General features: G+C 40.7%; 2 protein-coding genes across 2 annotated transcripts; one reads left to right on the top strand and one right to left on the bottom strand.

Moving 5' to 3' along the window:
* Positions 1 to 809: 809 nt before the first annotated feature.
* Positions 810 to 3,305, bottom strand: LOC108153843. Its single transcript, XM_033390000.1, has 4 exons — positions 2,838 to 3,305; positions 2,704 to 2,775; positions 2,563 to 2,647; positions 810 to 903 (listed from the first exon to the last, which is right to left on the bottom strand). Exons 1-4 carry the CDS (start codon positions 2,963 to 2,965, stop codon positions 859 to 861), a joined length of 330 nt encoding a protein of 109 aa, XP_033245891.1. The 5' UTR covers positions 2,966 to 3,305; the 3' UTR covers positions 810 to 858.
* A 7,090-nt stretch (positions 3,306 to 10,395) lies between these two features.
* On the top strand, positions 10,396 to 11,624 carry LOC108154566 (tetratricopeptide repeat protein 12). Its single transcript, XM_017284867.2, has 4 exons — positions 10,396 to 10,773; positions 10,836 to 11,072; positions 11,129 to 11,251; positions 11,305 to 11,624. Exons 1-4 carry the CDS (start codon positions 10,679 to 10,681, stop codon positions 11,525 to 11,527), a joined length of 678 nt encoding a protein of 225 aa, XP_017140356.1. The 5' UTR covers positions 10,396 to 10,678; the 3' UTR covers positions 11,528 to 11,624.
* Positions 11,625 to 13,315: the final 1,691 nt, after the last annotated feature.

The raw sequence follows: 13,315 nt of genomic DNA, 5'->3' as shown, positions 1-13,315 counted from the left end.
TTTCGGGTATCAAAATCATATCATAGCTAAATATATCGGTTTTTTCGTAAATACATATATCGTCGAACTACATTGTAGCCATCCTTCAAAAAGCGTTCGACGAAGAACGTACTAAATGTGTAGACAGTCGGTAAAGGGTTGGATGTGCGGGTTGAGCGTTCGCTGATTTTGAGACTTTTGTTTATTCGTTGAACTGTGCGGATCGTGTGACTAGAAAAAAGTTTTTTTTGCCCCATTATAAACATAGATTTAAATTGTGTTTAATGTTTAGACTGACAGGTCCGTCGCTATCCCCGTCGCAGCGCGCTGCTGCCTCAAACGCCGGAACAGCCGGACACCACCAGGCACATATGCATGACCACAATATGAACGTCGCTGGCGCCGCTTTTAACCCATCGCTGTCGCATCATGTACCGACATCGCCAATATCCAATAACCTGCCCTGGTACGAGGCTATCCTGCCGCCAGATCGCTTCCTGACACAAGCGCGCAACATGGAGCTGACCGTGCAGCCAGAGGAACTGCTTTGCAACTCCAAATTCGACAAGCTGTCGATGCAGATATGGGAGCGCTTCCGTCGAGCCCAGCAGACCACAAGAAAATTCAAGATTAAGATGCGTCTGTGGCGCTTTCTATTGCTATGGATGATCCCCATGTTTGCCAAGTGTCGCATTTGGCTGGTGGGCTCGACCATCACTGGCTTTGGCACGGATACATCCGACGTTGATATGTGCCTGGTGGGCGGGCCACCGCATTTGCATTCGCATCATCAGCAGCACCATTATCAGCAGCACCAGCATCATGGGCAGAATGCCCATCAACACCAGAATGAGAAGCGTGCGGAGGCATTGATAATTCTCAATCCTTCACTTGGATGGGGTTTTTAAATTTGTCGATCACAATCTGAAATATACAGGAATGGTAGGGAATGATGGTTACAGCAGGTTCGAGGCTCTCACTAAACACAAACAAAAACAAAGCAATACCCGATCTGCCACTGAACCGAACACATTTCTTATCTTCACTTTGTCTGCTCTGAACGGACGAGAACGGACATGCATTCTTCCCACAACAACAACTAAAGAGACACAAAAAAAAGCTGCCTGCAAATGTGCAGCGAAAGAGCGCCTATCTCTCGAGCAAAAAAAAAACACGAATGACTTCTCGACTAGTAATCTGTGGAGCCGAAGGCTCATTGCCGACCCACACGATCGCTTGCTGGAAGCAAGTTGCTGCTTTTTTTTGCTTTGGACCGACAGCGCAGTCGCAGCGCACTTTCCTAGTGTAAAACTCCCGCTTGCAAGCTCGTTTATTGGTTTGCTGGGCATATTCCTATACATACATATATACACATACACACATCCATACAGACTGTGACGTTCTTGATGGTCAGCTCTTTCGGCTCTTGATTTACGCTGGGCATTACTGAGAGCGCTTTGACGAGACAGAGAAGCACGAAGTTTGCCGAAAAACAGATCGCGTTGCGGCAGCGGCAGAGAGAAGAACAGAACGAAGTTTGCCGAAAAACAGACCGCGTTGCGGCAGCGGCAGAGGGAAGCACGAAGTTTGCAGAAAACAGAGCACGTTGCGGCAGCGCAATAACAAAATGCAAGGTTTTTGGTTGTCGTTTGGTTCCGCTCTGCATTGCGTTCGTAAATCAATTATTGTTGTTGGTCTGAATCCAAAGCAAGCAAGCTTGATCGAACATGTCGCAATCGGTAGTAGTATCAAAGACTATACAATACCAAGATGTCGCATGAGCGACCAAAAAGCTGTTCTATGGCGGGTCCTAACATTAGGACCCAAAAGGCACGAGGGAGCGCGCGGGGTTTCAATTCCCTTTTCGCCTGTACTTCGTTTCTACCGCGACCCCGCTGCCCATCGGTTTCGTCTGTTCGGCAATGCCTTCACCGTCGAAGCGGTGGTCGCGGATCGCCGATGTCATTGGAGCGGCACAGTGGGACCTTTGGCCGTCTCAGCTTGCTAAATTAGTTAGTCAATAAATATTTGCACACTGAAAAAATGTTAAACTTTGAGTGCTTATATCTCCTAAACTAAAACTATCTTGAAAATTCGATTGGAAAATTCTCTATTAGATGCGTACATTAAATTTATCTAAAGCACTCATACAATTTTTTGACTATTTCGGCTGAGTCCCCACTGTGCCGCGCCAAAGACATCAGCGACCACGCTGCCCTACGGTTTCGGCACGCAGCACTGACATGCTTTCAGTGCGCTTGTGTGTGAAGCTAAAAGCCGTATATGCTGCGGGCGAAACCGGTTTATGGCCGTGCCGACCTAGGACATACACACATATACACAACTACAAGCATATTTCTGGGTTGGCTCGAGCTCGTGCTGACCGAGGCATTGACGAAGCCGAGTAGCACTTCGGAGGCGAAGGTAGCGTAAAAGAGAATTGAAGTACTAGCCCCGCGCGCCCCTACCATGAAGCGTCAAACGAAAATTGAAAAAGCATTTGTTCCTCATGCGACATCTTGGTATTGTATAGTCTTTGGTAGTATACAGCTCTCTGGTGGGGGAAAAAGGCCATAGACTTACACTCTCTTCATCCGTATGACTGCATATAGAATCTATTTGGATCTGCTGTGCCTCAGTTATCGGAAAAAGCATTGATTCTGCATCACTGAAGAATTATAAAAGAATGGAATTTTTTTCTAACGATAGATGGGATTCACATACTTTTTGTTTAATTTAATTTGCTTTTCTAGAACGGCGATTCTTTTCTTTATAGCCAGGATCCTCTTTTTACATCTAAAACGATGTGAAAGACTTTATATAATGATGGATTAACACAATTCTGTGGATAAACGTACTTCTTTTCTTCCTTCTGGATATTCAAATTTTTAGTTCCCAGTTCAAATGAGAAAAATGGTAAAAATGAGAGTGAACACTGCCATCTGGGTATCCCCTTTTGTTCTTGTGTCACCTTAAGTTCTTGCATTTCCTTACCCAAATTGGAACTTTCCTCAGTCACCCCCGCCAACCAAGAAGTAAGAAAGGGAGTCGACGGTAGAGATGAATGGTTTCTAAAAATTCTCTTTCACATTTCGTATTGGAACAGAGATCTCATCAGGCTGGGCTTCGGTGTACCTGGAAATCTTCGGGGGACTTCTGTCCTGTTCTTCAATATCTTCTTCGTGATCCATTTTGTCTCTCGAGTTCGGATTGAGAAATAATACTATACTCCGTATTATTAGAAATATCTGATTTTATGAAATTTCTTTCTATATTTCGTTAAAAAGCATGACCTGCTTTTTATTACACGATTTAAAAAGGGGTCACATCATGACCAGCACTTCCGGTTGACTGCATTTGTCGTTTTCCAACACTACTTTTCCCATTCTTCTTCTCTTCTGTTCTGTTCCGTTATGTTATCGAATAAACGGCAGTTAAAGTAAATAATCAATGATATTTATTTATTTATTCGAGTAGTAGTATTTTTTTGAATATTTTGTTTTTTGTCCATAAATTCTTGGTAAATGATAATCATAAACAATTGTGTCGCTTTATAGCGATGGGTGGCAGGGCTGATAGCCCCCTCCCCACTACCCATTGGGCAGGGTATTATTGTTGGATGATAAATGTGCTTAGGGCTCGCGCCGAGTGTCAATTGTGTGTTTGCGGATAAATAAAACACAGATTAAATTATATATTATGGTCAGCATCGTGTGCACACACATTTACAGCTCACTGAGGGGGGGTGGTGCGGAGGGGTGGGTAGGGTTGGTTGTATTAAATTATTTAATTGTAAATTGAAGTTTGTCAAATCAATGCGAAAAATCATTTGATCTGTGGCTTCTGCAGTAAACAGATACCGAAAGATAAATGAGAGTACAATTTTGGATTTATTTCGAATGTTTTTGGAGTAAAAAACGGTTCTAGAGGTGATGCAGGCTCTAGAATCCTCAACAAGGAATTATCTTTTAAGTTTTGCTGAAGAAAAGTAAAGTAAATTCGAATTCAAAGACTCAAACACCGACTCAGTGTTGCACAATTTATCAAGACTAGTGTTGCTCAACGTTTTCGCGACCAGTATGGTAAAATACCACAAGCATTTGAGTACTTTGGGCACACTAATTTAATTTATTACAAGAAAAAAAGAAAATTATTCCTGCAGGCAAAGTATTTTCTGCCTATTAAAGCCATCTCTGATTGATTGCTTTTTGGCTTGATAATCCTTGATAACCCGGCCTTAATCCTGCCCTTCCTTGAACCATAATCCTTAAAGAACCAACACTAAGACCTTGGCTTGGTTTTTCCTTCTGTTTTTCGGCCACAATTTGGCTGTGAGAACGTTTTAAAGTTTTTGGAACATCAATTGTTGGTCAGAGAGCAGGGTGAGCAGGGGCCATCCAATAAGCAGCTCAAGGAAGCGGAGGGGATGTGCCGGAGGGGGAGCCGGGAGCCCAGAGATGGATCGGGCCATTGTGGCCTCACTTTTTCGGTCAGGCAGCAGCACGCAGTTCCTTTTGTTAATGATACTCTTGTTGGACATCAGCAAATGTCCCGACAGGAGCATCATCCCCATCATCATCATCATCAGCCTGAAAGGATGTGAAGTCGCCCCCCGACCTCCGCCCTCCGCCCGAAAAACATTATAAAAGGGAAGGGAAGCTGCTGCTGCTGCAGGAGATGGCTGGTGCTCAACCATTTTGTGGATTTATTGACATTCTGTGATGTTATTAAAGTTGATTGCCAGAGACTGTGCACGTTTTCGGCTTAGACGAAAGGGCCAACGAGCCGCCTGTGCCCCTGTCGAGCAAGTGCTGCCACTGATACCTCCTATCCCCCCCAATCCTGTAACTGTTGCACCAATCCAGCAAGTGCTGTCCTGCAATTGCATTCCCTTCCTGCCCCCCCTCTCCCTCTCTCTGTGTGTGTTTGAGGCATCACAATGCAGCTCAGGCTTTCGGCACACAGAGATACAAACAGAATGCAACCGACGTAGAGCTCACTGCGGTCAATTCGAAAGAAACAATAGCCCCAGCCCCCCCAAAACAGCCACAGAGGAGTGGGGAAAAAAAACAAAGATTCAGATGGAAAAATAGGAGTGGAAAGGCGGCAGAGAAAGAAGCTTTTAGATACGCTTTCGGGTGGAAGGGTATCAAAAGGGCCTACCCTTCCTTTTGATGGTGGCCTGGGGTAGAGCGTACCTTTGGAGTGGAAATCGTTTGAGGAGATGCCGCATCATCATCATCATCAAGTCTAATATGCGCATTATTGGTTTTGTCCTGCCTTTGGATGGTCCCATTCTGATCCTGTGCCTTTGTGCCTGTGCTGCAGTTATCCTTAATATCCCTTGCATGTTAATACGCTTATCCTCCTGGCAGTCATGGCAAAAGGACTCGTCCTCTCCTGCACACACTCGAAATGCAAATATCAAATGCAAATTCTAGTATGTCGCAATATTAAAATTTACAGAAGAGAAACCCAGAAACCCAGAAACCAGAAATGAAAAATGCTCCCGTTCTGCCGTGCTGCCGCCGCCTACGCACACAACCAAAATCCTTTTGATCTCATTTTTTTAATTTAGGATTTAATTTGGTTTCCAGTCGCCTTTTCTGCGGGGCAACACATGGCGTATACTTGATATTAATACGCAGCCCCCTCCAAATTTTCTCCGCTAAACTTATTAAAATATAAATTTATATACAAAATGAATTCCAATTTTCTTTCGTTTTCGTCGGTTATTGTTTGTTGCATATTAAATTTTGAGGTACATTTTGTACGAGCATATTCAAATTTTATTTCATTCTTTTTGCGGCTTTTGCGGCTGCTTTTGCGTGGGCTTTCCACACTTTGTGTGGGGGAAAATTAAATGAAATAAGTTTTATTAGTAAAATACAAAATTAAAGATATTCCGTGTAGTTTTAGAAACAGAATTTTAGCTGTTTCATATTTTTGGAATGACTTTTTTAAATCTTCTACTAATATACCATATTTTATTTTCAATTAAATATTTGAAATTTAAGCTGGGAAAATTGTTAGAATAATCTAGTTTTATAACAACACTTTTAGATATTTTTTTATTATATTTTTTTTTTATTATTATTTTAAGAATATTTGTGAAATTTTGTGATATTTTTGAAATTGTTGTTTTTGAATTATTTTAAGTGTTATGTCTTCAATATTACATAACTAATTTTTTTATTTTAGATACTGAATATTTTTTGAATCTTAATATATAAAAATTAAACTCTGAAAATTGTTTGAATTTTTGTTAAATCTCTACCATTTTTCAATGTCTTATTTCATGTTTTATATCTACACTTTTAGATATTTTATTTATTTTATTTTAGATATAGAATTTTTTTTAATCTTCAGCTTTTATTCAATATTTTATTTTGAATTAAATATTTAAAATTTGAGCTGTGTAATATTTGCAATACTTTTTTATATCTGCAATTTAAAATATTTTTGTAAATTATTTATTTAAGAATTTTTTTAAAATCTATTGATATTATTGAATTTAATATTCAAATTTTTCGAATATACTTGTATATATTTTTTTTGTTGCTATTTTTGATTTTAATTTAATTGAGATTTTATTAGATTTTTTTTATTATTTGTTATATAATTTGTGTTTGAATATAAAATATTATCATTGTTTTTGTATTTCTTAATAAATAATTTTCCTGTTTTTCAGTTGTGGAAATTTCTTGAATAATTTTTTAAAATCTCTTGCTCCTGAATACTTAAGTTATAATATTCAAACTCAAATATTCTCATTTAATAGTAATTGGTTTTCCATATTTGGTTGTATTTCTAAATTATCCATATCTTATGTCCTAGTTTTTATTAATACCTGCCCATATTTTGTTATATTTATCTTGCCAGAAGTTTCGGTTTCCCACAGCCCGTTTTTCTTGTAAGTAATTTCCACAGATTTCCTCGCTTTTCCATATCGCTTTTGCACAGACATTTTCGCGCAGTTTGTCAACATGAAAAGGTTAACAAGGTAAATAAAACACGGCCAAAAGGTAGCCGAAGAGAGACCCAGAGAGAGAGAGTGTGTGAGGGAGATGGGGTAACAAAGGATACCCCAGGATACAAAAAGAAAGCATGCAAAAATCAAGAAATAAGGCCCACAAACAATGTGCCCAAAAAGAGTGAGGGGCGCATGCAAATCTTTGTACAAAAGGGTGGTTGGGGGGGACTTCTGGTATGTGGCACAAACAGGAAAGTGGCTACACGAGGGGGGCCCACAGGAGGGGCTACGGGGTTGCTTTCGGGAACGCATTTTGGGGGTACGTTCTGTGTGTTTTCTGTGTGTGAATAACAACATTTTAAACATGTTTGCCTTTTGGTTTTTTTTTTTTGTTTTTGGTTGCACCCCGCGCGCGCCTTTACGTTTATGCAATTTATTTCCACCGTGTTCTTCTTCGCGCTCTTGTATCTGTCTCTCTCTCTGTCTCTCTTGCTCTTGCTGCTCTTTTTTTTGTGTGTGTGTGTGTGTTGTATTCTGTTCTGCTCCTCGGTTACAAAGCATGCCCCGCGGCTGGGCAATGTATAATCTTTTGCTTGTCTTTTGAGAGAGAGGGAAGGGAGAGGTAAGGAGAGGCTGGGCTGATGCTGAAGTTGAACTCTTGACTGTCAGCCCTGCCCTTCGACACACAGCACAGAAAAAAGAGGTTAGGGGGCCTGGGGAGCAGAGAGGAGGGCCTGGAAGCCAGAGAGGGGGGGTCTGGGAGCTAGAGAGGAGGGCCTGGGAAACAGAGAGGGGGCCTGGGAACCAGAGAGTGGGTCCTGGTTCAAGATCAAGGAGTATAGGTTGTGCTGGGAACAGGACAGGAAAGTAGTCCTCAAATTTGATGGAAAAACACACAGAACTTATCGAGAATATTGTTTTTAAATCAATAAAACACTAAAAAAAATCGTTAAAAATTATCTAGTGGAGCAAAAATTATCTAGAGATCACAAAAACCTCTAAAAAGATTCTCCCCCTACCTAATCCTTTGGGTAGAGTATCCATACAAAGCCCTGCTTTCCCTTGAACTTTGACTTCCTCTGTTTTTTTGTGCACTGGCAATTTTTCTCCAACATTCTTTTGTCGGTTGAAAAGGTGGAAGTCGCACAGCTTGAGGCACCAGAGACCTTAAAGTCCTTAAACGAAGAGAAGTTTAGGCAGCCCCATCGACCATTTTTAACCTGAACTTTAACATAGTTGCCGAAAAGTTTAAAGCCCCGGAATGGCATCCCATCCATGGCCCCCTTTTACGCCCCTTTTCTCTCTGTGGCATGTTTCCTGTTCTTGCCCCCTGCTTGCTTATGCAACTCAAGTCGCCACGCTTGACACATTTCTCCAGAGAGAGAGAGAGAGCTACCCGCCCGCACGTGCCGCCCGTGCTGCCCGTGCCTCCTGTGCCATCTCCTGTTGCGAGTAGCAGTCGTCCAGCTGCCACAGGAGCAAGCAACTTGTCAACGCAGTCATCAATGTCGGCCGTGACAGCATCACAGGCATCCCATCGCCTCGCAGCGCCTGTAACTATGCCAAGCTTTTGCAATGTTCGCACATTTAGTCCTTCCCCCCACCCCCTCGCCACACAGACGTGTTGCATGCCCCCGCACTGTGCGTGTGTGTGTGCGTGTGTGTGTAGGTTACTGTGCCAGTGACCATCATAAATGGCAGAGAGTCGAAGGACGAGGCCAAGAGAGCGACTGCTAACCAATATTAATGAGCATTTGCTGTGTCCATCGGAAAATTGAAAATAATATGCGTCCCATAAAAAATGATGAAACAATCTTGCAACCTTATGACCCCAGAAAAATAGATGCCAAAAAGGGGAACGATTATTGCTAGTGGCCCTGGAGAACGGCTTTAAGCGGCTCAGTGAAAATAGAAGATACTAAATTAAATAGTGCAAAGAATATTTAAAATATTTTGTATCCAATGTTTTTGAAAAGAAAAATGAATTCATATTATTTGAAAATTATATATTTTTTTTTTATAAAATTTAATTAATTTTGTTTAATATTTTATGGAAAAAAATGAAATAATGCAAAGAATATTTCAAATATGTTGTATCCAATATTTTGAAAAGAAAAATAAATTCATTTTATTTGAAAAAAAATTTTTTTTGTATAAAATTTATTTAATTATTATTTTTTTATATTTTATGGGCTAAAATACATTTTTTTAAATAACATGGAATAATACAAAGATATTAAATCTGGTATTTATAGGAAGCAAACACACAAAAATAAAAAAAAATGATATTTAATTTTTTTTAAATTTAATAATTACTAATTTTAATATTTGGGATAAGCTAATAAAGAAATTGCCTATGGTAATGTAGAACTTTATGAACGATTTTAAATATTTTGTGTCTGGTATTTATGGGAAGTCAAAAAAATTAATTTAGTTAAACATTACAAATTTTTAAATTTTTAAATTAAATTTATTTTAATTGATTATATTTTCTGGTATAAGGTGTAGACAAAATAAATTGTTATCTGTTATTTCTGCATTTATTTTCCCATACAAAAATTTAAGAAAATTTAATGAATTAATTAAATGAATTATAATTATAAAATTATATATTTTTTTTTTAATGAAATTTAGTAATTTCTAATTATATTATTTTGGATATGGAAAGAGCTATATTTACAATCTTTTTTCATAATGTGAAAAGCCCTTGCGAAACCCAATTAAACCCCCCTTACCATGTAATACCCAGAGAAAGACTTTTAAATCCTTTACTATCGAAAGGGCATCACGCCACAAGCTTTAAAAAAAGGGTGCCTCATCCATTAATTAAAGTCCAGTGCCTGGCAGGCTCTTGACCCAGTTTTCCCCTTTTTTTTTTTTTAGAAATATTTACGTTAAAGCTTTTGCCGTAAAAAAAGTTCTCCAAACGATCTTTTGGAGCTGAAAACTTTTAAGGTTTTTTTTGGAATGTTGTAAAACACTTTTATGTGCTCCAAAAATTCCACCCGGAAGGTGTGTCTAAAAAAAAAAGTATCTTTAGTAATTATCTCTCACTCGCGCCCCCTCCCCACTCTCTAGAGTCCTTGCCCCTCTTTTTCGCACTCTTCCTTAATCATATGCGTGATTTAATATGATTATTGTCGTTTGGATTGTAAAAAAACAGAAGAAAAAACCCCGAGCAAAACTTTGGCAACTGTGTGTGCAGCACGTGCTGCTGTGCCCTCCCCCTTTTGGCCCTGCCAAAGGCGACAAATAAAGTTGTGAATGAATCACCACGAAAACCTTAACGTCACGTGCACGAAAACTTTCTTAATTTAAAAGAAATTTTCCAAACAAACTCAATTAAATAATTTTCTGGGAACACAGAAAAAAATAAAGGCAGGAGTTTTTTGGGGTCTTGTCTATTTTTAATCCAAAAATGTTAGACGTACTCCTTGTGGCAAGCATTTTGCTGGGAAGCCACTTTTAATGCCACAAAATTTTTAATTGAGCTAATCCTAAAAACCACATGCTGCTGCTGGCTAACGAGCCAGATGTCAGCTGTGGCACACACATGTTGCACCCCCCCGCCGGGTGGCAGTGCAGTGCAGTCAAAAGGCATTAGACTGTACCTAATGATAATTGCCTTGGCTCGAAAAGATTAACCAAAGTTGGCTGCACGACAAAAGTAGACAGGAAAAAGTTGAAAACTCTCACAGAAAACGGAAACAACTCTCATCAAACAAAATGGATCCCGAGCAAGCATTCCTCACTCAAAGGAACCTGGTGGCGGATACCATGAAGTATCTAGACGATATGGCCAATGCCAATAAACAGGCAGAGTAAACCCCCGCAAATATTCAGTAGATATTTCCCCGCTCTAAGAGCACTTTTTTCCGTTTAGACCCGGCAAAGATACCAAGGCTCAGGAGGTGGACATTTCCGAGGGTGTGACCGACGACAACTATTTGGTCTTGGCACGCGCCCAGCGCCCCAAAAGATCCCAACAGCGCTCCACCAAAAAGATACACAAGACCTCGAATCTCAATCAGATGTCCTTTATGCGGCAGATTGATGTGACGCGCGAGGAGCGGCTGGTGGCGCGTGAGGAACGACATTTGGTGGCTGAGAACTTTCGCAGGTAGGCACAGATCATAGATCGTTTCGTTGGCCAGAAGATGTCTCTCTAACCAACAGAATGGGCAACGACGAGTACCGCAAGTGCAACTACGACAAGGCCATATACTTTTACACCAAGGGTCTGCAATATGTGACCGATACCCCAGTGCTCTATTGCAATCGAGCCCTGGCCAAGATCAAGTAGGTCTAACCCCCCAAAAAAGGAGCGTATACAGTCTTATTTTCCTCCCAAGAAAAAGGGAATTCAAGGCAGCCCTCCTGGATCTGGATACGGTGGTCTTTAAGCTGGATCCTCGCCATATGAGGGGCTGGCTCTATAGGGCCGGCGCCCTGGCGCGCCTCAACAACGAACTCGAGTCCCAGGTGGCCATCCGCAATGCGTTTATCTTCAACAGGGATCCCAAGGATCAGCGCTACATTCAAATGTTTGTGGAAAAAATGCGCTCCGAGTTTTAGAAAAATTTTTACTCTGTTTTTTATTGTTTATTTTTGGTTTTTAATTGTATTTTATTGGTTTTTTTTGGTAGGGGAAATTCGCTGTTAAAAAAAAACGGAATACCGTATTCAATCAAATGCCAATCGAAATCGTTTCATTTAACCGTAATGTCAGTTGCAATCCGCCCAAAACTCTGTTTCTGCTGCTGCAACGTTTCATAAACACAAAAATTTAAATGGAAAAAAGCGTCTAAAAAAAATATATGGAAAATGTTTATGCTCTCTGCCGTTTTCTGATGAAATTTACAATTTTTAGACACTGCCTGTAGAGGGTATGAGGGGCTTTCGTAGGGGGTTTGGATCATCAATTGATATTTTTTAGAGATTTTTTGGGGAGAGTCAGTCCATGTTTAAAGAATAATGTGTCTGAAATTATGATGAGATTTTTTATTATAATTAAAAAAATATATTTAATATAATAAAAAATATAATGTCAAAAAAAATATATATAAAAATAAAATTAATGAATTAAAAATTAGTAAAAAAAATATAATTAATTATTATTTGGCGAATTCTGACGATTTATGGTCAAATCGGCGTGGATTAAAACTATATTTCTTAAAAAAATTAATTCTTGTGTGAAATTAGGATTATTTCAGATTAAAAATTAAAAAAAAAATGTTGTAACTCCCTGGCTTTTGTCCATAAAACCCATAAAATCATAACCTATAAAAAATATAGTTTTTTTCCCAAAAAAAAAGTGTATCTCAAGCAACGACCAGTGCTCTTTGGAGAGCCCATACTTTTCTTGTTTTGCATAAATTCAATAAAAATTCCTATTGTCATGAGAATATTTGCCAATACAATATACAGGAGGAGTGGAAGCCCCACTCCAACTTTCAAGCGGTGGGGGGGAGGGGGAGGGGCCAAGGGCCACTTATACGCTTCGTTGGGGAGCAGTCACCAGAACCGGCAACCGCCCCTTGCATCGACCACAAAAGACTGACACTGCGGCTACAAATGCGGGGCAAATGGAAATTGCAGGCGTGAGGAGAATCTACTGGGAATGAGAATGGGAGAATGGGGGCGAGAGCTTTCAATATGGCGCCAACACCATTTGCATTTGCCCCACAGCCGCCATGCCGCACCATCCGCTTCCTGTTGGCTCCTTCTGTCTCCCGCTGCCTTCTGGTGCTTCCTACTGCCTCCCACTACCTCCCACTGCCTCCTACTGCCTCCTTCTATCTCCCACTGCCTCCTTCTACCTCCTCCTATCACCCACTGCCTCCTGCTAGCCGTCCAGAAGCAGTCGTCGTCCTCACTCCATAATGAAATGCAGTTCAAATGCTTGGGGTATAAACTTTTGCCACAACAGGCTTGCAACCAGTCGGGGCATTTGCTGGTGTTGTAAACTAGCAAACAAAACGCAACGGAAGTGCCACAAAAAGGGTTTCACTGTTTGTCAATTGTATGTGCCACAGCGGCAGCAGCGGCGGCCGCAGAGTTGACACCTAAACCAATTCCCGCAAAGCCCCCCAGACCCCACTGCCTGGGCCCCAACAATCCCTTGGCACTACTGACACGCTAACTGACTGCCAACTTTCCGGCTCTCTGGCTGGGATGCTGTCTTGAGAAATGCAAAAATGTTTGCGGCTTGCTGCGGCTCTAATCAACACTGCCTCAGACCCAGTGGCCCCTCTGCCCCTTTGCCCCTTTGCCCCTCTCTGGCCAACGCCCATTGCTTGTAATCAATGCTGTAAACACTTATTTTTGTGGTTGTCACCGAACACAGATCCAAACTACAATTTG

This window comes from Drosophila miranda, chromosome 2 (assembly GCF_003369915.1).
Source record: "Drosophila miranda strain MSH22 chromosome 2, D.miranda_PacBio2.1, whole genome shotgun sequence".
Lineage (NCBI taxonomy): Eukaryota > Metazoa > Arthropoda > Insecta > Diptera > Drosophilidae > Drosophila > Drosophila miranda.
This window is presented reverse-complemented; position numbering and strand designations above follow the sequence as displayed.